General features: G+C 33.7%; 1 protein-coding gene across 5 annotated transcripts in view; it reads right to left on the bottom strand.

Annotated features, from left to right (window-relative positions):
* PAFAH1B1 (platelet activating factor acetylhydrolase 1b regulatory subunit 1) overlaps positions 1–23,362 on the bottom strand; it is a 65,385-nt gene that overhangs the window by 9,882 nt on the left and 32,141 nt on the right. For all 5 annotated transcript variants that reach the window (XR_012481473.1, XM_074263898.1, XM_074263897.1 and 2 more), the window contains exons 2-5: positions 15,373–15,596; positions 2,682–2,766; positions 1,980–2,054; positions 798–1,004 (exon numbers count right to left, since the gene is read on the bottom strand). Coding sequence is in view for 4 of the 5 variants with exons in the window: in XM_074263898.1 (XP_074119999.1) it covers positions 798–1,004; positions 1,980–2,054; positions 2,682–2,766; positions 15,373–15,404 (399 nt within the window). In the remaining variant the exon portion in view is untranslated. The remainder of the gene's footprint in view (positions 1–797; positions 1,005–1,979; positions 2,055–2,681; positions 2,767–15,372; positions 15,597–23,362) is intronic.

Here is a 23,362-nt window from a genome sequence, read left to right as displayed (position 1 = left end):
ATCCCATCAATTAAACCCATATTATTGTTTCATTATTATTCCCCATCTGTCAGATGAGGAAAATGAGGCACAGAGGAAATAATATGTTAAAGATAAATTAGTACTATTTTCACTTTAGCTTCTCTTTTTCATTAATCTTTCACCTTACCCTACACACCTCCTATGACTAGAAACTTATCCAACAGAGGTAACTAAATGCTCTTTGACAAAATATAATAGAAGTATAAGTAAGGAGAGGCGGATTTAGAGATGCATTGGATCTAGATCAAACCAGCGCATGGGAGCTTATTATTAAATTTATAATGTGAGCACTTGTGCATTGAACAGTAGCAAATACTATTGATATTTTATTTTGTTGATTATTTTGAGATTATGAACTTGAGTCAATTGTTAAATGTTTCCCAGCAGGCACCCTATTGGTTGGATTCTAGAACCATCAGCTGCTGACTTTGTGAACCCCTCAGTGTCCTGACACCATCCCAAGGCCACTATGCAGGTGCACTCAGAACCTACAAACACCAGGATTGCAGATCTTTACATAGGAACATGAGCTCCCAATGTAAAATTTTGCCATGAAAATACAATTCCCAAGGAATAAGAACTTTTTTTTTGTTTGTTTTAGATTTTGATTCACTTAGCCAGTTTAAAAATTTAAAAGAGCCTCTTTTTTTTTTTTTTCCCTCTTCCCATTTCCTAAATGTCTCTAATCTACCCTAATGGGGCACTGGGCAACTTAAAAAACAAACTAAACCAAGCCAAATAACAGCCCTTTTTTCCCTTCCCTCCAAACAACTTACTTTTATTGTAGCATCCTCAGAAGCAGAGACCATAACACTGAAAACTGGATGAAAAATGACACGGGTGACCGGACTCCTATGTCCACTCAACGAGTATTTTTCTGGAGGTCGAGGAATCCATTCTTTTGGGTCTCGTTTCTGACCAAGAGGTCCACCTGACGTAAATTCTTCCTTTGCTTCATTTAGCTTTGATTCTAATTCCATAACCTTGAAATGGAACAGAAGAGTTATTTCCAGATTTGTTTAAATTCTGATGAATTTTTAACTGTTGTTAAAACAAAACAAAACAATTAAGGGCTATAGATACAAACAACTCAGTAAACTTTCAGAACTGTTATTAGCTGATAGCTCTTGTGTGTTAAGTACATTATATTTCATTATTTTTTAAAATTAGACCTTATATCAATGACTAGGGTAGTTGTAAAATTTTGGTAATTTACATAGTCTCCCCCCAGATTTAACCTAAAACTTTTTTAACTGTACCAAAAATAAACAAGTAAAATCCCAAACAAACCACAAACCCTTTAATCTTATGACTAAATCCCAATATGATTAAAATCTAATTTTCCATACAACTATACATATTACCTATCTCAGATCCAAACAGAAGTTCAGTTTCCTTTCTTCTCAACCATGACATCCTCTCTGACATGTTGGCCAAGATGCAGAAGTCTCGGGGTCTCTCTAAGCAAGAACAATGCTGATTCCAGTTCCCCTGATAATTCTTCCATACTCCCTTTCTTTATTTGTACCAGATAATACTTTTATTGAATATCCTTGCTCCTTGGGGGCAACTTCCTCACCAGCCTCCTTTCCCCCTTCTCTACCTTAGCCTGCACTTGTTGTCTTCCTGCTCCTTTAATCAGGTTCAATGTAGATTACATTCAGTACATATTATGAACAAAAGACCACAGGAAGACAAAAGTCTGACAAACATTTTGATTAAATGTTCCCAGTTCTTCAAGTAAAAGTTTAATTTATATACTTAAAAAGACAAGTATTCATGACAGCATTTTAAAGTACATTATGAGAGCAAAGACCTAAGTTAAAGAAAAATATAATTATCTCCTTTTCAGAGGAGAAAATAAAAATAGACTTACAAATTTGTTAAAAGGAGACATTTCTAACAGCTGAAGACAACAACATGGCAGGATTTGTTTCTGACAAATTCAGAAAAGTTACCTTCTTTTGTAATCTGATAACTGATGTCCATTTCTTTTCCAAAAGGCCAGCATATTTCTTATCTAACTCTTCATTCTGAAAGGGAGGGAAAAGAAGTGTTTAAGAAAGATTCCTCTGATTTCTGCTTCATCCTCAAACACACTCTCTTCTTCTGACTCAAATAAGGAAAAACCAGCTCAGTGGCACTCAGATAGCTCAAACCTGACAGTGCATGTATAACTGCATAGCACTGGGTCTCCACCTTGGAAGATGGGCAGGAGGAACCCCGAAACTTTATTCTCTATGCTCAGCTCTGATCATTCTAAGTGCATGGCTTTCCATCTGACTTCAGTTCTTTTCTTTTGGAACAGTCATTATGTATACAGTCTTGAAGTTTCAACTTGCCAGGCACTTGCAATCGGTCCCAGAGGCCCAGCCCATGAAGCCCTCCACTGGAGTGCAGCATAGGCTGATGCCCATCAATGGACATTGGCCTTGTTTTCAGAAAAAGCACTGCCATGAATGGGATATATATCTTGGACTTTGATTTCTGTCTCCAGCAGAGGTCGCTTGGGGCCCTTTGATCACGTGAGCTTAATTCCAACCACTTCCCATAATTCAGATCACCAAAAGTGTCTATGTGCCTCATGCAGTTTTTCTGCAAGTCCCTAAGAATGAATGTCTTTGTAATACAGATTGAGTTCGTGAGGAAAGAGAACATACCATATCTAATTCAGCTTCTTTTTTAAAAACTGAATATGCTTCTTCGTAGCCATTTGAACGAAGATAATCTGCTATAGCTCGATTTCTAAAATGAAAACAAAAATATTTAATGACCAAATATAATCTTTATTTTGAAGCATGTAATGTTTCTACTGCCTATTTAATAAACATTAAAAACGAGTCTTACAAATGTCTTTGTTTTCAAACCATTAAATGAACAAAAGTCAGTATATTTTGCAAAAGGAGACTCAATCTAACCTGGGATATATCAGCAGTTTAATTTCTGGCTCCAAATTCTTAGTGTTACTTAGAATAAAGTTGACATTCCTCAATCTGACACTCAAGGACTGCTACAATATGGGTGCCACACCTACCTTTCCAGCTTTAATTCCCCAAATTTTTTCCTAAAACTCTATGTCAGGCTAACTGTTCATCGTTCTGAAATTATGTCCCTAATTTCATGTCCATGCTTTTCCCTCTACATGGAATTCTCTGCCCAGCCCTACCCCGCATCTTTGCCTGTCAAAATTGTTTTCATTTTTTTCAGTCTACCTCAAATTCCATTTTTTCTATTATACAACTTTCCCTAATACTCAAAAGGGACAGCTTCTTTCTAAGCTTATTGTGGTACCTGTGTTATTGTAGAATTTTAGAGAAGGAACTTGAGAAGTCATGGGATGGGGACAGGGGAACTCTGACAAGCATTTAATTCTGGGAGGGGGGTGCTCTTATGATAACCATTTTACAGTTGTGGAGACTGAGGCAGATGGATTCAGGGTCTTGGCCACATCTAAACCCAGGCCTTCCTAACTCCAGATTCCAGCACTCTATCCCCTTGTACCACTAAGCCACTTCTTCTAAGGTATCTTAATTACCACTAAGTTATCCAAACTAATTTCTACCTCTTCATAAACAAGGTTACACAGACATTCATTCAGTGCCATAAGCTAAGATTTATATCTTTTAGAATCTCAGAGCTTGAAGAGATCTAGGATGTCAACCAGTCCAATAATAACTTCTAAAATTTCTCTTAATGTTAAAGTGTGCCATGTTTAACAAATATTTAACCAAATATTGGATTACTTGCTGTCTAGGTGAGGGAAGTGGAGAGGAAGGGAGAAAAAAACTTCTGTAAGGGTGAATGATAAAAAGTTGTTACTATAAAAACAACAACAACAAAAACCCCACAATAAAGCACAACTTGGAAGACCTTTAGTAATGAAGAACTCACCCATTCTACTTTTACTTTTCAGGTTACAGATCCTTTTCTTGATATTTAGCCTCTAACAGCCCTTCCACTCATTATGCCTAGCTTTAACAATTAAATAAAATAAATCAAACGTCTCTTTCCACAAGACAGTTCCCATATCTGTCTAAAGACAGTTTCATGTCTCATCATCATTGAGATTTCTTTTCTGTGGGCTAAGTATCTCCAGTCCTTTGGACATGCTAATAAAAAAGACCTTAATAATGTCCTTCCTAAAAGGGCAAGCCTGTCTAACCAGGTTAGAATACAGTTCAATCCTCATTTTCCTTGTTAGAGAGACTCTAGTCCTCTTTTAAGTGCAGCTAACAAATGAATTAGCTTTTTTTTTTTTTCCTGCTACATCATACTGCTGACTCACTGAAGCTGGCAATTCACTAATATCACCAGATCCTTTTACACAAATTCCATTTAGTCCTACCTGTCCCCCCCATTACATTTTGTTAAAATGAATGTCAAGGTCTTTGGGGATCCTGATTCCATGATTCAGCATATAGCTACTCATTTTCAACCTTTTGTTTACACAAAAATTTGATTAATATGCACTGTCTATACTTTCATCTAAGTCAAATGACTAAAAGTAAGGTTCAGAGACTCTGGCTCTATACCAAAGACATGCCTCATGCCTGACTATCAATCAACCATTTTTTTGATTCTCATCATTCAATCAATTCAAAATCTATTTAACTATATCCAGCACACATCGAATTTATCCACAACTACATCATGATGATAAATCGTAAGCCTTTTGGAAACAGATATCCTATCCTATATGCCCCTAAACCATTTCCCTAATCCACCAGTTTAGTAACCCTTAAAAAAAAAAAAAAAAAAAAAAAAAAAAAAAAGATCTGATATGATTTTATTTTCTGATGAACTTCTGGCTGATAGTGATGATTGTCCTTTTCTGGGGAACATAGCCAGTCCTTTAAAACACATTCTAGAATTCTGCTAGGAATTGTATTCATTCAGTTCCGTATGAATTTCAATTATTCAAAAACTATATGTCTTTGAAAGTTGCACTTAAAAACCGACTATTTTTCAACCTTTATTTTAGAACATTATCTATACAATCTTCATCTTAAAATTAAAATGTTTAGAATCAAAGGCAACCTTTCAAGGTTGTTGGATATGATCTAATTGATGAAGAACTTTCTGTTATATTCTTGGTTAGTTAACCCAATCTCCTCTGATTAAATATCTCCAAATAAACAGGAATAAATTTCCAGGACTATCAAAAGGCAATTTTGTGCATTCAAAGTCACTTCAACCCAAAAGCCACTTTAAAAAACTGAGAGCCAACCCATCTTACCTTCCATTCTTTTGACCTAAACACATGCAATTTCTTTAACCATCCCTCAAAAAAAAAAAAACAAACACGCGTTAAGTCCTCAGACTTCACCTCAGAGTGAATTTGTCATTTTAAAAAATAAATCTGGTGGTTATAAAAGGTTATTATAACAGATAAACTGAAGTATATGAAATGAATAGTTAGGAATGAATTATTGTAATAACCCAGAAATTAAGGAATAAGAATTTGTGCTAGGGTCAATCCTTTAACATGGCAGTATAAGCATAAAGGAAAAGACAGATAAGAACAAAATTAATTTGAGGGCCCATAGCTCACTCCCAATCCAACACATTTTCAAGGTTAGTTTTATATAGTGTATACTTGGTAAATATTTAAAGTTGTCTTTCTACTTTGATTTCCATTATTGGGATAAAGTATTGAAACCCAATTCCTTGTCTAAGAAAATGTGGCTAGTTTACAAGTTTAATACCCTGAAATAATAGATCATACCTGTAACACATGCTCAAGTTATAGTTATTGCAGATTTCTTTGATATTTAAAATATTATTTTTTTTAAAAACATTTATCAAATGGTTACTACCTTAAGATTTCTCTTCCTACTTCAATATATCAAAGATATGTTAAATCAGTGTGAATACTACATTCTGCATAGATGCAGATAACAATCCATCAAAACTTGGTTGCATGAATTATGCAAAATTAACCTCAGAACCAATGTTGGTTCTTGTGAGAAGCCTCTCTAAACTTAGCCAAACAGAACCAAATGCCTTTTGAGAAAAGAGAAGGTGCAATACATATCAGCACAACCTTTCCATTATTTATTTATTTTTAAAAGAGAAATTAGGATCAGCTCTATACCTAACTCAATGAAATAAGTTTGGAAAAAGTTTGATTTTTGTAGTTTTTCTCCTGAAACTTTTAAGATGTTTCAGTTATTTCTCTAATTCAAAAGTGTTTTCACCTGAATTCTATGGGATATATCCATTCCTGAATCTCAGAATGTCAAACAATAAACTGAAAAAAAAAAAAATAAGGAAAAAAAAATCATTTATCTGAACATACAATTAACAGACCCTCTATCTTGCACTACAAAAATGGGCAACATCCAACTCACTACATAATAACTCCATATGCAATTCTGCAGCGGTTCTTTCACATCCACTACAAAGCCTTACTTGATCTTTATATAGTAATCCTCTAAATAAGGAAGGAGAGTAATGACCATGGAAAAGATGATCTCTAAGGTCCCTGTGAGCTCTACTATCCTAGAATTCCTTGGATATCCAATTTACAAATGAGAAAACTCAGGTTCAGAAAAGGTAACCGACTCACCTAAAAGCCCAGATAAGGTTTACCATTACCCACAACTCCTGATTCTCAGAATGACAATTCTACATGTGGTTTGATACATGAATATAAAATATCTAAACAACTGTAAAGGGAGTTAACATTCACAACATAACATCATACCTAGGGCACTACCTGGAATGGGTTGCCTTGACAGGTAGTGAGTTTCCCCCTCATTGGAGGTCTTCAAGTAAAGGCTGGATACTGCTTGTCCCTTATGATGTAGAGGGAATTCTTTTTCAGGTATGGGTTGGACTAGATGGCCACTGAGGTCCCTTCCAACTCTGAAAATCTGTGATTCTGTGAATTGGATATGCTTAGGCTGAAGAAAAAAAGACTTAGGGGACATAATAGATGTCTTCAAGTATTTTAAGGGCTGTTAGATTAGATCTGTTTACCTAGATTCCAGAGGGCAGATCTAGGATTATTGGGCAGAATTTATAGAAGCCTCCTGATCATTAAGGGACATTCACAAGTGGGACAGGAGGCAGAGGATCCCTCAGTATATGAAATTATTGAGCAGTTTGGAGTCCACCTGTTAACCAGAAGGTTAGTCTATACTTTAAGACTATACTTTACTTTCCATACTTTAGTCTATACATTAGACTAGAGCATATAACATTATAGAGATTGTTTATTCCAGATCAGACCTTCTGGGCTCCTCTCCAACTCAAGATTCTCTAAAGTTATCTACACTTGCAGTTTCACAACAGATGACAGAAACCACTTTTATGACCAAACTAGATTCAAGTTGGACGTGGCCATACCACCACCAGGTCCCAAATATTAGATGTGCTGACAGGGTTGAGGGAAATGGTGGCAAGACTAGGAAAGGCTGGTGAAGATTCCTCTCCTGTTAGAAAAAAATTAAGCCTAGGCAGGTTTTCCTTGTTCACATAAACCATTAAAATATTTACCTTATATGGATATGGACATAAACCCTCATATGGAGATGGAACTCTTCAACAGTGCTTGAGCCCTAGCTAAGGGTTTGGAAAACACACAAGGTGGACTTACCTCTTGCATCTCCAAGAAACCTAAAGTGTCACACAGCCATAGAATAGAATATCTACCACTAATTATAAACCACTTATTTTCATCATATTAGCTAACTAGGTGGTGCAGTGGAGAGTGCGTTAGGTCTGGTGTCAAGAAGGCCTGGGTTCAAATCTGGCCTCAGACATTGGCTGGGTGAGCCTGGCAAGTCAGTTACTGCCATTTGCCCCTGTTATCTCATGTATAAATTGGGGATGAAAATACCACCCACTTCCCAGGGTTTATGTGAGGATATAATGAGATATTTGTAGTGTTTAGCACAGTGCTAACATAACCTTATCTAAAATTTTAGATAAATATAACATCATATTAAATTAGCTGCTGTTACTATTAATGTTATTGTTAAAGTCACAAAGAACATAAAGGTACTAACTTGCTTACTATCATTTCCACAGACTGCTCTGACAATAAGCAGTACTGCAGAGAAGGGGCCCTAACAAGAGGCCAAAGAATACTGAAGCCCCTCCTTCTTTGCCAACACACAGATCCTGTTAAGTACATTCCTTCAGTCCTAAGGTTAGAAGAGCCATACTCAAGAAATCATATTGCTTGTGTTTCGTGAAATGTCATGTTCTTACTTTACCCAACAGTCTCTTCCACCAATCTTCCAATATTTAATAAAACCCCATGATGATTATATTTTAGGCCATTTTATCCATTTCCTACTACTCTTTTCATCACTTTCTTTTCTTCTCATTGGAATTTTAGCATTGGAAAAATTAGTCAGAAAATATCCCAATCTCTCGTAGGAACACTCAGGTTTTAGATAAATGTGTCCTATTAAAGAGACTAAGATAAAAAAAAGTTACCTTTCACATGCTTTCAACTATTTAAAAAAATGAAAATGTTCTGCTATCAAAATAATAATAATAATAATAAAAGAGTCTCATCTATTCTCTTAAGAAACACTAAAGCATCTCTTCCTTCTTCTTGATGCCATACCTCACAATATCATTACTCACACTCTCCCTTTCTATATTACTGTCCCTGAGGAAAAGGGGAACTTTTCTCCTTTCCAAAGTCAAGCTCTCCAAGCCTCAATTTCCTCATCTGTAAGAGGAAAATGTTTGGACTACAGACACCTTTGAAGGGTCCCTTCTAGTTCTAAATCTGTGATCCAATGCCCTGAACCCCACTTGTCACCAACTCTCTTCTAGGATTTCAACCCACCAACTATTTCCTGTGGCCCTAACCCCCATCTTCAATATTTTCCTATTGATCCCCACCCCAAGTCTCCTATATATAGCCCAGGTTTGGTCTTTAGAGCCATGACCTTGCCTCTCTTTAGGTGTCTATCCATTTCTACTCTATATCCTTTATGCCAAGAGCCACCACATTATCAAAAAAAAAAAAAAACAAAAAAAACCCTCAATCCAGAAACCTTGCCACATCCTAGAATGCTCATTTAAGGAAATGACGGGGGAAAAAAAAATTCAGAAAGTAGAATCCTGATTAACCAATCAACGCTATATATTAAGCACTATTATGTACTAGGCACTGTGCTAGAAATGAAGATAAAACTATAAAAGATAACCTTTGGCCCCAGGTATATATTCTACTAGAGGGATGGGGGTAAGGGACAGATTAACAGCATGTTCCCAGACAATATGCTATTTATAAAATGAATACAAAGTGATAATAAGGGACAGTAAGGTGATGGAGCCTGGAGGGAAATCAGAAGGGGACAAGAGAGGGAGTTAGTGAACCTTTCATCAAAAAACTATCTTACTCTGCAGGAAAATAGGAGGGAAATGGGAGAGAAAGAAGGGAGGAGAATAATAAAAGAGAAGGCATATTAAAGGAGGAGGTGCTCAGTAGCAAAACACCTGGACAAGGTGAGAAGAGAATAAATGAGGGGAAACTATAGTTAGCAATAGTAATTGTAAAAAGAATTTTGAAGGAAGCTTTTAATAAGGCCTCATTTCTCAAACATAGAGGAAACTGAGTCAAATTTACAGAAAAAAAGCCATGTTCCAATTGATAAATGACCAAAAGTTATGACCTATGTTCAAAGGGGCTTTAAATTCATGCATTTTGACCCAACAACCCCATAATTAGGCATGAATATCAAGAGATTTACAAAAAATAAAAAATAATTTGTAGTAGTTCTCCTCTCAGGGCAAAGAATTAGAAATTGAGGGGATGCCCGTCAATTACAGAATGGTTGAATAAATTGTGGCTTGTGATTGTCATGGAATATTGTTCTATGGGAAACAATGAGCAGGATATTTTCAGGATATTAGTCTTCCACGAACTCAAGCAAAGTGAAATGTACTGAAATACAAAGTAATAGCAATGTTCTTGGATGATTACTAACAGAAGTACAATGATCCACGACTACTCTGAAGGACTTATGATGAAAAATCCTATCCCCAGAGAAGACAACCTTTTTTTTTTTTTGAAGTTTATTTGTTTTATTAGGGTGGGAGGTCTAGAATTTCTTTTACAATATGATTTTTATGAACTGTTTTGTGTAAAAAAATAATAGAAAAGAGGGTCTTAACTTTTTCACCCAAAGAATGCACATTTTTCTCTTCCCAAACTCTAGAAGAACACTGTAGTAAGTATTTAAAAACAATTTTAATTGGTTTTTTTTTTTTTTTGTAATTGCAAAGTCTTTATTTTCTTTTTAAAATTGGGTAAATCCAGTATTTTTCCTAGCCCTTGTAAATTTTTTTTTTGGGGGGGGTGGGGGGATAAGGGGAGGGTTCGCTGAGATAACTGGGGTTAAGTGACTTACCCAGGATCACACAGCCAGGAAGTATTTAAAGTGCCTTAGGCTACATTTGAACTCAGGTCTTCCTGACTTCAGGGCCCTATCCATTACATCAACCAGATGCTCCCTCTTCCCCCTACTGTTACAAGGGGAGGGAGGGAGGGAATGAGGGAGGAAAGGAAATCATCTCCTACATGAAACTTCTTCAATCTCTCTAGCTGTAAGTGGATCTCCCTCCTCCCTAATATTTTGTCTACAGGTTGTTTCCTTTGATAAAACATAAGCTCCTATGGATAGGTAGTAAAACCTAGCAATTAATCAACGTGTCTGTTAATTAATTAATGAGATTTAACACACTGAAATTTTGAAATAAAGCTGGAGACACAAAGCACAATTTCTATATATTTTTTGTATTATGGATGAACAATAAAATTTTAAATGGATTAGGAAATTAAAGAGTTTTTAAAATGTCAATTTGTGCAAAAGGAAAGAGGTGCTCTCTGGATTAGTACAATCTGTAGTGCTTTGTCTGGGAGAAGATAGAAATCTTCATTAAAATAATCAATCCTTCACCTTTTAACATTTCACATTGTGTTTTCCAAACTATTAAAAAAAAATTTTTTTAAAAAGATGGCTGAGTTTAATTTCATTTTCACAATTTTGCCATGTCCTTCATGCTTCATTATGGCACAAGTGATGGCCAGAAGTTTCCCAGATGGTGAGGAGTTGTTTTATATAAACAATAAAGGCAAGCCATTTTTCCCATCAGAAAAGTATCTCTGTTACTGACAATAGGAAAACCTTACCAGTGTTTATGACCCAGGACCATTCTACTTTATTAATCAAATATGACTAAATATATATATGTATATTTTTTTGCATTTTGTTGTATTTCAGAAGTGTAACTTAAAAATATCACTACAAAGAAATTTTGAGATGTCTAATTGTTTAATAGATGAACAAGTTTTTACTGTACATATAAGCTCAAAAAATTCCTTGCAAGCCTTTTTAAGAAAGGATGAAATCCCAAACTAAAAATTTATAAAAACAAACAAAACAAAACACAAAAACCTAAAAAACCACAGAATGCCCAAGATAAAATCTCCTTAAACTTCATTAAGTTCAGTTTTTAAAATTTACAGGCAGTGTAGAAAATAATATAAATACTTCCTTTAGTTGCTGAATAATTTTTTACCTTCTAATTAGTCACAACTGAATATATAATTATTGCATAACTTAAATTGATGTACATTTTATTGGAGATGGGGCAGTGAATAGAATATCTGGGTTGAAGTAAGGAAGACTCATCTTCTTGAATTCAAATTCAGTCCCAGAAAAATAATGCCTGATTATTTTCCCTCCAAACATTATAATACTGGTAAAGGAGTTTTTTCCAAGAAGAATGCTCATTTAAAACTTTGGCTAACATTACCAATTAAGACCTAAAAACATTATCAAGATTTAAAAGTGATCAATAATCCTTTGATTCTGTAGTTCAAACAATAAACATTTAAGCTACTATGTGTGCTGGGTACTATGCTAAGTACTTTAAAAATACTACCTCATTAGCTACACCCAGAGAAGAAACACTGGGAGGGGAATGAAAATTGTTAGCACTAATATCTGTCTGCCCAGGTTGCATGTACCTTCGGATTCTAATGTTTATTGTGCAACAAGAAAATGATATTCGCACACATGTATTGTACCTAGATTATATTGTAACACATGTAAAATGTATGGTATTGCCTGTCGTCGGGGGGAGGGAATAGAGGGAGGGGGGGTAATTTGGAAAAATGAATACAAGGGATAATATTATAAAATATATATATATATATATAATAAAAAAAATTAAAAAAAAAAAAAAAAACTACCTCATTTGACCATCACAACAACCTTGGAAAGTAGGTGCTGTTATATCCTCATTTTATAGATGAGGAAACTGAGGTAGAGAGGTTAAGCAACTCGTCCAGGGTCACATAGTAAATTTAGTGTCTGAGGCAAAGCTGAAACATTTTAGGCCTTGCATGCTATTATCTACTTTGACCCCTTGGCTATTTATCCACCTGTCAAGGCCACTTTAGGGGCAGCATGGTAAGAAGGGATCAAGTCATCTCAGTCAGTCATCCATATAAACTTAAACCATTCTGCCTTCTGTTTGGTCCCGAATAATGTCTGTCATGAGTAAATTCTGCAGTGCAACCTTAAAGTACTATATAATGTGATCTATTTTTTATATCATTTTTTATTCTTTTTATGAAAATAACTAGTCCTTGCTAGACTCAAAAGCCAGTGTTGAATTCATAGCTGGGCTACTTAAGCTTTATGTTCTAGCTTGTTTTTCACAAGAATAACTGCAAGTAAAAAGTAACACTTTTAATATTTACTACACTTTCCCCGTTAGCAGATAGATCAAGGGCTGGAAGAGACAGTGGAGGTCACTAAGTACAATCCCTCTTGGTTTACAGATGAAACTGAAGCACAAAAAGGGTAAGTGATCGCTCAGAGTGACAGGGATCAAAGTGTCTGAAGCACACTCACACCTCGGATCCGTGATTTTGAAACCAAAGCTTCACCTCCCTGACACGTAACTGCCTCTTAACTCCGACATGACCATCATGCCTAGAAGCAGGAGTAAAAAACCCAGCAACCCGTCCAGTCCCTCATCATTTTTATCAGAAGGACAAAAGAGAACAAAACCTAAATGAGTACAAATAGAGATCACAACAGATTCTCTAATAGTTAATGCTTTATATCTTGAACAACTTTTGTTTCTATCAAAACACTATGAAACCTGAACGTTTAAAAATGTGATCTTTTAACTGTGGAACCCAAATAACCAAAAAATTATGAACTTCCTTTATTTTAAAAAACCAAATTCTTAAGATTTTTTATACAATATTAAACAAAAAATTTTATTACTTCAGTTAGATGCTTTAAATCAACAATTGAAAAAAATAAAACCAAGTCTACCACAGATCAATAAAAATAGCCATATGTGAACACACATATGCACCCACCCACAGTGCTAAAAGAATTTTTAACAACTAGTTTCAATACATTAGAAGAGGAGATAAAAAAAAAAAAAAAATTAGGCTGTTTGAAAAAACAATTTAAGAATTTTTACAATGCTATTCATATGCTGTAGATAATATTTTAAGCTTTTTTTTGGTAAAGTTTAGTCATTAATAATGAACAATTAGGATTAATTCCCCAGAAGTTACTTTAATTGATCATTAAAATTAGCATGCTCCTTCAGAACCTGAATAATCATGGTTCAATATTGCATCAAGTTCCCTATACAAAAGTCAGTTACCTCCAAATTCTATGTTTAATGGTATAAACTTTAGAAGATATCACTTACAAATCTTAGATTGTCTTCCAATATGCAAATCCCTTGATGCTTGTAGTAAATGTAAGCCCAGAAGATGTGATTTAAACAAGCAAAGAAATGATACCCTTTATATGCCAAAGAAATTATTAAAAAAAAAAATCTCTATATCTATCTATCTATCTATCTATCTATCTATCTATCTATCTATCTATCTATCTATCTATAAAGCCAAAAGCATCTATGATTAGTTTTCTTTAAAAAGCCATTCACTAAAGAATATGTTCTTCCCAAGACAGTAAAAGCATTTAGGAAGTAAATTCATGAATGGTGCTCTCCTCCTTTAATTTGTACAAAAACTTTAAACTGAAATAATCAAATACCATTAGATATTTGATCATTAATTTTCATACTGATATAAAGTAGTACTGCCAAATAATCAGTTTATCTGTCAAGTTTATCTTCTATTTCTAAATCTAACAAACTTTCAAAAGGCATAACTATGGTGCACATTGTTAAAAATTTCAGGAACTAAAGAAAGGCTGAAGTTGGCAAAATCTTCAATTTTGTAAGAAATGTATTCATTAGAAAGAGAGACATAGAGAGGGAAAGAGACACAAACAGAAAGAGAATGACGTCAGATCCACGTTGGTAAAAGCATCTTAATGATTACAATTGTTCTTCTTGAGGTCTGGAAGAGAGGCCATCTTATAAAAGGAATTCTTGGTCATATACAGATTGGATTAGATCACTGCTGAAGTCCCTTTACACTCTAAAATCTTGTGGCTCAATTCCATCATTCATTCATTCATTCATTCACTTATTTGCTGAGGCAATTGAAGTTAAGTGACTTAACCAGAGTCACACAGGTAGGAAATGTTAAGTGTCTGAGGTCAAATTTGAACTCAGGTCCTCCTAACTTCAGGGCTGCTGCTCTATCCACTGTACCAATCAGCTGCCCCAATTCCATTTTTTAAAGTGAATCTATGTCTAATATTAACTTAAAGATCCCCAAATCTCTATCCTCACCTTTAATATTTGACAAACTTTTACCCTTTCACCTCTGAGAATATCTAAATAATTATTTCTGAGCAATTGAGGAGTAAATACTATAGGCAAGATTAAAAGAAATGGGAGAAGTGGGAAAAAGAAACCTTTTGTATACTGGTTCTAATTGAGTTATTTACCCAAAACAGTTTTTATGAATGAGAATTGTCAAAAGCAATGAAGTCACTTCATACTATTCTCATGTTATAATACCTGTCTTCAAATGCCACAATCACCTAATGGATAAAATCATATCACACCAATAACCAGATACACTAAGGCATTTGGTAAGGAAATTGTTTCAAATTAAATAATACAATGAAAAGTGTTATTTTGGGATTATAAACTCAAGATGCTTAAGTATGCTATTTTGTGCTTAAGATAAAAACCTTCCTAATTTATTAATATTTTAATGGTAAACATACATAAAGCCACAAAAATCAACAATTCATAGTATTTTTAAAACCTACATTTTTACGGAGAATACAAACTATATTATTATTATTCACTACACTTATTCATATTAGGTACAACATTTGAAATCAATGATGTTTTGAATGGCTAAATATACATACTATTTTATTTTGCCTCTTAAAAGATGGTTAAGATTTTTAAACTTACAATTCATCTCGTTGTCTCTGTGACAGCACCATTGTGGCTGTGATATCAAGTTTTCTGATACAGCAGCAACTGCCTCCCTTCTTCAGGAAATCAGAAAGCTTTACAATCCCTGAATCAGAAATCAAATATGCCACAGAGTGGCGTCCACTATTGGGGAAATAGTTCTTCACAGGAGAGATCCAATAGGTAACGAGGAGACATTCAACAAGGAAGGCTCATTCCACCTAAAAGAGGAGGGGAAAAACATATTTTAGGTCAAAGCAGTATTCCACTACACCATTTTCCATGTTGTCTGCCTAACAAACTGATTCCAATTTTAAGAAATTTCAATATGTAATATGTGATGCCTCCAGACTACAAGAGTATTTATCCTCCTTTATTCTACCAGAGACAAGGAAGAAGATGAGAAAGGACCATGAACAGAGAAAAGAGATGATGTATTTGCTAAACGAGTGTAGCTATGATCTCCCTATTTCTAGATAACAGCAGGAGCAGCGAGGTGGCACAGTGGATAGAGAGTGTCAGGCCTAGAGTTAGGAATTTATCTTTATGAGTTTAAACCTGGACTCAGATACTTACTAGCTATCTGATCTTGGGCAAGTCACTTCACTCTCTTTGCCTCAGCTACTGATCTGTAAAATGAGCTCTATAAGGAAATGACAAACCACTTTAATATCTTTGCCAAGAAAATTCCAAATGGAATCATGAAGAGTCAGACATGACTGAAAAATGACTAAAAATTAGCAATCCACCAACATCATTCTCAAAGTCAAATTTTCAGTTTTCTCAATTGTCAAATGAGATAATACTGGATGATCACTAAGTCATGTATAACTCTAAAATTCTATTAAATATATATATTCAGAATAGATAAGAACTATAATGGGGATAAACTAAATTTCCCAATAAGATGCCCATTATCATCACTATTATTCAATATTGTACTAGAAATGTTGACTTTATCAGTAATACAAGAAAAAGAAATTGAAAGAATTAGAATAGTAGGTGAGGAAACAAAGCTATTACTCTTTGCAGATGATACAATGATATAGTTAAGAGAATCAAGTAAAAACTTGTTTAGCAAAACTACAGGATACAAATAAACTGAAATAAACCATTAATATTTATATATATTACCAAAAAGATCCAGAGATAGAAAAGAAAGAGAAATTCTACTTAAAATAATAGCAGATTTGGAAATCTACCTTCCAAGATAAACCAGGCACTATAAGAACACAATTACAAAACATTTCACATAAAAGTCAGATCTGAACAACTGAAGAAATACCAACTGTTCATGGTTAGCCTGGCTTAACATAACAAAAATAGTAACAATTCATCTGGAAAAACAAAATTTCAAGAATACCAAATGAAATCAATAAAAAGAAATAGAAAGGTGCCAAGCAGTATCATGGCTCAAAATAATACATCAAAATAATCTAGTACTGGCTAAGAAATAATAGTAATGGAATCAGGGGAACAAAGTTTGAGGGACAGTGAATTGGCCCCCTATTTAAAAAGTTTGAGGATTACTGTTATAGAGTACACCAAGATAAGGTCCAAATGATTACATGATTTAGACATATCACATCACATGCATGTGGAAGCATAGTTTACCTATCAGATTCCATGGATAAAGGAAGAATTTATTATCAAGAGATAAAATAAATTATAAGATATAAAATGGAATGAAACAAGGATGCCCATTATCACCACGATTTTCAATATTATACTAGAAATGTTGGCTTTAGCAATAAGTAAATGAAATTAGAATAGGTAATGAGGAAATAAAGCTATCACTCTTTGCAAATGATATACTTAAGGGAATTCTAGAAAATCATCCAAAAATCTACTGGAAATAGCTTTAGCAAAGTTTCAGGATATAAAATAAACCCACACAAATCATCAACATTTCTAAATATTACTGACAAAGTCCATCAGCAAGAGATAGAAGAACTATATGAGCACAATTACAAAATTCTTCTCACACAAATAAAGTCAGATCTAAACAATTGGGAAAATATAAACTGTCCATGAGTAGGCCAAGCTAATATAATTAAAAATAACAATTTTGCCTAAATTTGTCAACTTATTCAGTGCCATGCAAATCCAGCTGCCAAAAAATTATTTTATAGATCTAGAAAAAATGACAAAATTCATCTGAAAGAACAAAAGGTCAAGAATATCAAGGAAATTAATGAAAAAAAAAATACATAATGGATGATGGTTTAGCAGTACCAAATCTAAAACTATATTATAAAGCAGCAGTCTTCAAAAATCATTTGGTAGTGGCTAAGAAAGAGAGTGATAGAGATCAGTAGAATAGATTAGATACACACAACACAATAATCAAGGCCACAGTTATCTAGTATTTGATACCCCCCAAACTCCAGCTTCTGGAATAAGAACTCACTATTTGACAAAAATTGTTGGGAAAACTGGAAAATAATGTCAGAAATTTGGCACAGACCTACAGCTCATACCCCGTATCAAAATAAGGTAAAAAGATCCATGATTTAGGCAAAAAGGATGATACCATAAGCAAATTAGGAGAACAAGAGATAATCTACCTATAAGATATTGGAGAAAGGAGGAATTTATGATCAAAGAAGAATTAGAGAATATTATGAAAGACAAAATGGACAATTTTGATTACATAAAATTAAAAAGGTTTTGGACAAACAAAACCAACAGAAACAAGATTAAAAGGGAAGTACAAAGCTGGGGGAAAAATCTTTACTATTCTGATAAAAGGTCTCCTCTCTAAAATACATGTAAAGAATTGTGTAAAATTTATAAGAACACAAGTCATTCTTCAACTGATATATGGTCAAAGAATATGAACAGACAATTTTCAGATGGCAAAATTAAAGCCATCTATAGTCATATGAAAAAAATGCTCTAAATCACTACTGATTAGAGAAATGCAAATTAAAACAACTCTGAGCTATCACCCTCACACCTCTCAGATTGGCTAAGATCCAGAAAAAGATAAAGATAAATGTCAGAGGAGCTGTGGAAAAACTGGGAAACCAATGCATTTTTGGTGGAGTTGCGAAATGATCCAATCATTCTGGAGAGCAATTTCGAATGATGCTCAAAGGGCAATATAACTACATAATAATACCCTTTGTCTCAAGAAATACTACTACTAGGTATGTATTCCAAAGGGATCAAAGGAAAAGGAAAAGGTCCTATATGTGGTTTAAAAAAAAAAAATTAAAAAAAAAAATTAGAACAGCTCTTTTTTTATGGTGGAAAAGAATTGGAAATTTAAAAATGTCCATTAAACTGGGGAATGACTGAACAAGCAGTAACATATGAAGAACAATATAATAAATGAAGATCAAGATGGTTTCAGGAAAATCTAAGAAGTTAGATAAATTGACATGAAGTAGAGAATATCAGGCATAGCAACATCAATATTGTAACAACATCAACTGTACAACAATCAACTAATTGTTAATGACTTAGTTATCCTCAGTCATATAGTTGTTCAGTCCTCTTTAACTCTTTATGACTCCATTTGGGGCATTCTTTGCAGAGATACTGGAATATCTTGCCATTTCCTTCTCCAGCTCATTTTAGAAATAAGGAACAGAAACAAACAGGTTTAAAATGACTTGCCCAAGGTCATACAGCTAGGAAGTAGTTGAAGTCAAATTTGAACTCTGGAATATTAGTCTTTCTGACTCCAGGCCTGGCACTCTATCCACCTAATTGCCCCTCTTTTTCAGTAATATGATTTCCCAAAGTAAGTCTAAAGGACTTAAGATGAAAAATACTATTGACCTCTAGAGAAAGAACTGATGGAGTCTGAAAAATATACATACATACTATATATTTTTAAAATTCTATTTTCCTGAGTTTTTACTTGGGGGAGGGGGGCTGTCTGTTTTCTCCATAACATGAGTAATATAAAATGTTTTGCATGACTGCACAGATCTAATCTATATTAAATTATTTGCCTTCTCAAGGGGAGGGAAAACTGGGAATTCAAAATAAAAAAAATTTAGCAAGATTATTTTTCATATATAATCTAACAAATTTATTTTCCATGCAGTTGAGAAATTTAAGTTTAATCTATTAAAAAATTAAGGATGACTTGAACGATTAGTTTTTAAGTTACAACTGCAAAACTTGATATGCATTTATTAAGTACTTTCCATGTGCTAGGTATGCTAAGAGCTGAAAATACTAAGAAAAACCAAAAAAATCCTAGCCCTCAAGGAGTCTGTATTAATGAAAGACATTACCTACTTCCAGCAACAAATTAATATGATTGCTACCATTTTATGATGCACATGCAAAAAAATTGGAAATATTTCCTATCAAATATGTCAACTCCTTTAGAGACATGAATTTGGAATCATGCAAAAGTACCAGAACAAGACTTCTGCAACATTTTCAAAACTTTATTTGAAAATCCCCAGTGAAGGGGAAACTACCATTAAGTCATAACTCAATCCCTGGCACTTTTTGACAATTCTCAATGTTAGGAAGCAGCTGGGTGGAATAGTGGACAAAGCACTGGACTGTGATACAGACCTGAGTTCAAATCTAGCCTCAGACCCTCTTATGTGACCCTGAACAAGTCACTTAAAAACAGAATCCTGTGAAATCAATCAAGCAGCAATATTTTTATTAAACATCTGTTTTGCACAAGGCACTATGTTAAATAATGAGGATACAAAGACGAAAGTCAAACAGTCCCACCGTCCTCAAAGAACTCATTATTATATATGAGCCAACATGCACATACAGAATATTATCAGGGCAATGTAGAGGAGGTAGAGAGCAAGCAAATCTTGCTGTGAGGAAGACCTAGGTTTAAGTTTTATTACTGATACATACTAACTATAATCCTGGAGCAAATGACATTCTCTAGTGCTCCAGGCAAGATTATGATTATTATAAGGGATAGGGAGAAGGAAAATTTTAAAGATAAAATTTTACTTTAAAAATAAATGACAATTTTGGGGAAGGCAGTGTTGAGTGATATAAATCGGAATTAAAAGAGGAATGGTTGTGAAAGGAGAAGATTCCTAATCAATAGCTTCAACTTTCTCTTGTAAGGATGAGGCAAAAAGTTCAGCTATTAGAAAGAATACCACCATGGGCTTGAGGAGTGAAGAAATAAATGATTTAATATCAAAATAAAAGACTTAGCAGAAAAGATAGAATTAAAGTTTGATACATTTATTTTGTTCCCTCCCCCCAAAAAACTTTACTATTGAACAGACTAGTTACTTTGACGTAATCTAATGTAATATATCTGAAACAAAACTCCACCATCATTTCATAAATTCTCAATCCCACTTCACCCCACACATTCAATTAATGCCCCCAGATGAATGGGCTTTTTATTCTTCACACACAACACTCTCATTTCTCTAAACAAACACGGAATTACAAATACACTTTTTACCTTCCTGAATCTCTTTACAAAAGGTAATTTCCTAGCCTCTCCTGCAGATAGTGCTGATTGCTGTCACTATCCAATATTTTATGTATACTTATTATTAGTCAACTGTTTTTGAAATGTCATTATTACCCCAATCTAGTTAGATAGTAATATGCAAAAAAGATCAAGTTATCTCCCCTAAAAATTATCACCTTTTGATTATTTGTTCAGAGAACAGTAGCACATATCTAAAGACTATACTAACTATGGTATTGTACCCTTAGAATTTAGGAAGGTATGGCTACAAAACAAAGAAATTTATTTAACTAATATTATATTAAATTAAAAGGTAGCCTGTGTATAGTAGATACATATCAACTGGCCCAATGAAGCTAGGCTAAAAAAATTATTTACATTTACCATCTACACCAAGAGATGACTAAGAGATGACTTTTAGACATTTATTGAATTAAGTTACATTTTATATACCAGGAGGAAAAAATTCAGAAGTTTAAAATCATAAAGATTTTTCTTTTCTGAAATATATTTTGGTAGTGTTTTCAGGATATACAATTTGTATTCCCTTTAATGGCTATTTATGTAGATTATATAAACACATCTCAAAGATTAGATGAGCTATTCATTTGCATATCAATAGCCAGAATGTTCTTCCAAGTCAGATCAGTGTTGCTATGAAACTGTTGCCTAAGAACTAGAAACAAACAGATTCAAGGATGCTTTTTGGTGACTAGAATTCATATTCCATTATCCATTCTAGTTTTCCATTGGATTCTGAAAAATAAACTACTAAAAGTGTGATTAAAAACTGGGCATACTTGATTAGGTACTCACTACAGTGTGTAGAATATGGACACTTAGGAAACAAACAGCATAATACAAGGAAAAAAACCCAAAGAGCAGGGTGTGGTCCATTTAAAAATGAGTCCCATTAATGAATCCTATTCAGTGGCTATATAATAAATAATAACGGTCAAAATTCTTTAAAACAATGGTTCAGAAAATACACAAAGAATGGCACTATATAAGAATATATGCAGAAAACATAATATGTAACAATGCACTGTAACTAAAAATAGTTTTGCATTTAACTAAAAAAACTTCAAAACTACTGGATGCATCTAGAAATTTTAGTTACCGTTAACATGTATCAAAGTAAAAGTTTAAATAGTTTGTCAAAGATTACTATACTAATAAGTTCTTTAACTAAGATTCATTTTAAATGGATAGCTTTTCTAATTTGCCCAATAATAATGTCTTAACTCTAAAATACTGCCAAAATCCCATTAAAATATTTTTAAGCGCAATGGAGAAATAAGATAGTAACTATAGGCAATCAATAATAACCATATTTGCTCTATCTTTTTTCCATTAAGGTATTTAAAGCAAAATTTCAAACTGTGATATAAAATTAGCTTCAGTTACATTGCAAATTAAAGTCTTATTACTGTATCAACAGAAAAAAACAGAAAATTTCAAATTCACTAACCTATACTTAGCAAAAATTCTTATTAACTTTGGGACTAATATATTATTTAGTCTTAAAATATTTTGATGTTTCAACTTATTTTGTACAGAATTTAAATGAAAATCAATTGGAGAAATTAAAAATCTGCAATGAAGGATAAAGAGTTGTATCTGTGCTTTTATTAAAAATCATCACTTAAATTGAGGGAGTGGAAAATAATCAACCATCTCATGGTTTTGAATAGATTATGTGAGCTATAAAAATTAACATAAGAACCTAAAGTTTTAAATAGAAAAGATGATACTTTTTTGGCTCATGGACATAAAGACGAATTGTAGGATTGGCCAAATTACCTTACATATTGTCACATAATCTCACTATCTAATAATCAGTCCTTCAAATGACAACAAAGATGGATGAGGAGGAATAAAAGATTAGAGGGTATTTCAAACTGAAATACGGTGAATCAGAAAGAAATCAAGACACAAGGCTCAATATCGAAGCAGGCAAGCATTCTCCAGTATATCACCAGTCTTAAATGAATATTCAAGATGTAAATAGTAAACTACTGCATTAAGCAAGGTAAGCACTTATGTTCTGCATTAGAATTAGGCAAAGTATTCCAGAGGCTATAAACTGAACTCCCTACATTCTTACAGGCACCCCATCCAAAAGGGAAGGTTAATTTATGGTAGTGTTCAAGCTTAATAACACATCAGATAGACCTTTAATATTACAATCTAGTCACAATAATCAGTCCATTAAAAAAAAGTTTTTGCTTTTGCCAAACCTGTAAGTTATCTAATACAATAAAAAGCCTGGACTAAATAGAGGAGTGAACAATGAGTTTTTGTTAGGATTACAAGATGATAACTCAGGTTGTCTAAACAATTCTCTAGCTCAGAATTCACACCTTTAGTTCAAACCTTTAAAAGGAGTTTACACTTTTAGACTTCTGAAAAGGAGTTTACATATTTAAAGGAGTTTACACCTTTATAGGGAGCAAGTTCATTGGTTGAAGTATTTCCCACAAGCCCCTGAGTTCTCACAAGCGCATTCTCTTCGAGGATAAAAGAAGGCAACTTTGAGTCAGAAGTCAG

The sequence above is a fragment of the Sminthopsis crassicaudata genome, chromosome 4, assembly GCF_048593235.1.
Source record: "Sminthopsis crassicaudata isolate SCR6 chromosome 4, ASM4859323v1, whole genome shotgun sequence".
Classification (NCBI taxonomy): Eukaryota; Metazoa; Chordata; class Mammalia; order Dasyuromorphia; family Dasyuridae; genus Sminthopsis; species Sminthopsis crassicaudata.
The sequence above is the reverse complement of the archived record's forward strand: the minus strand, read 5'-3'. Positions and strand labels throughout refer to the sequence as shown.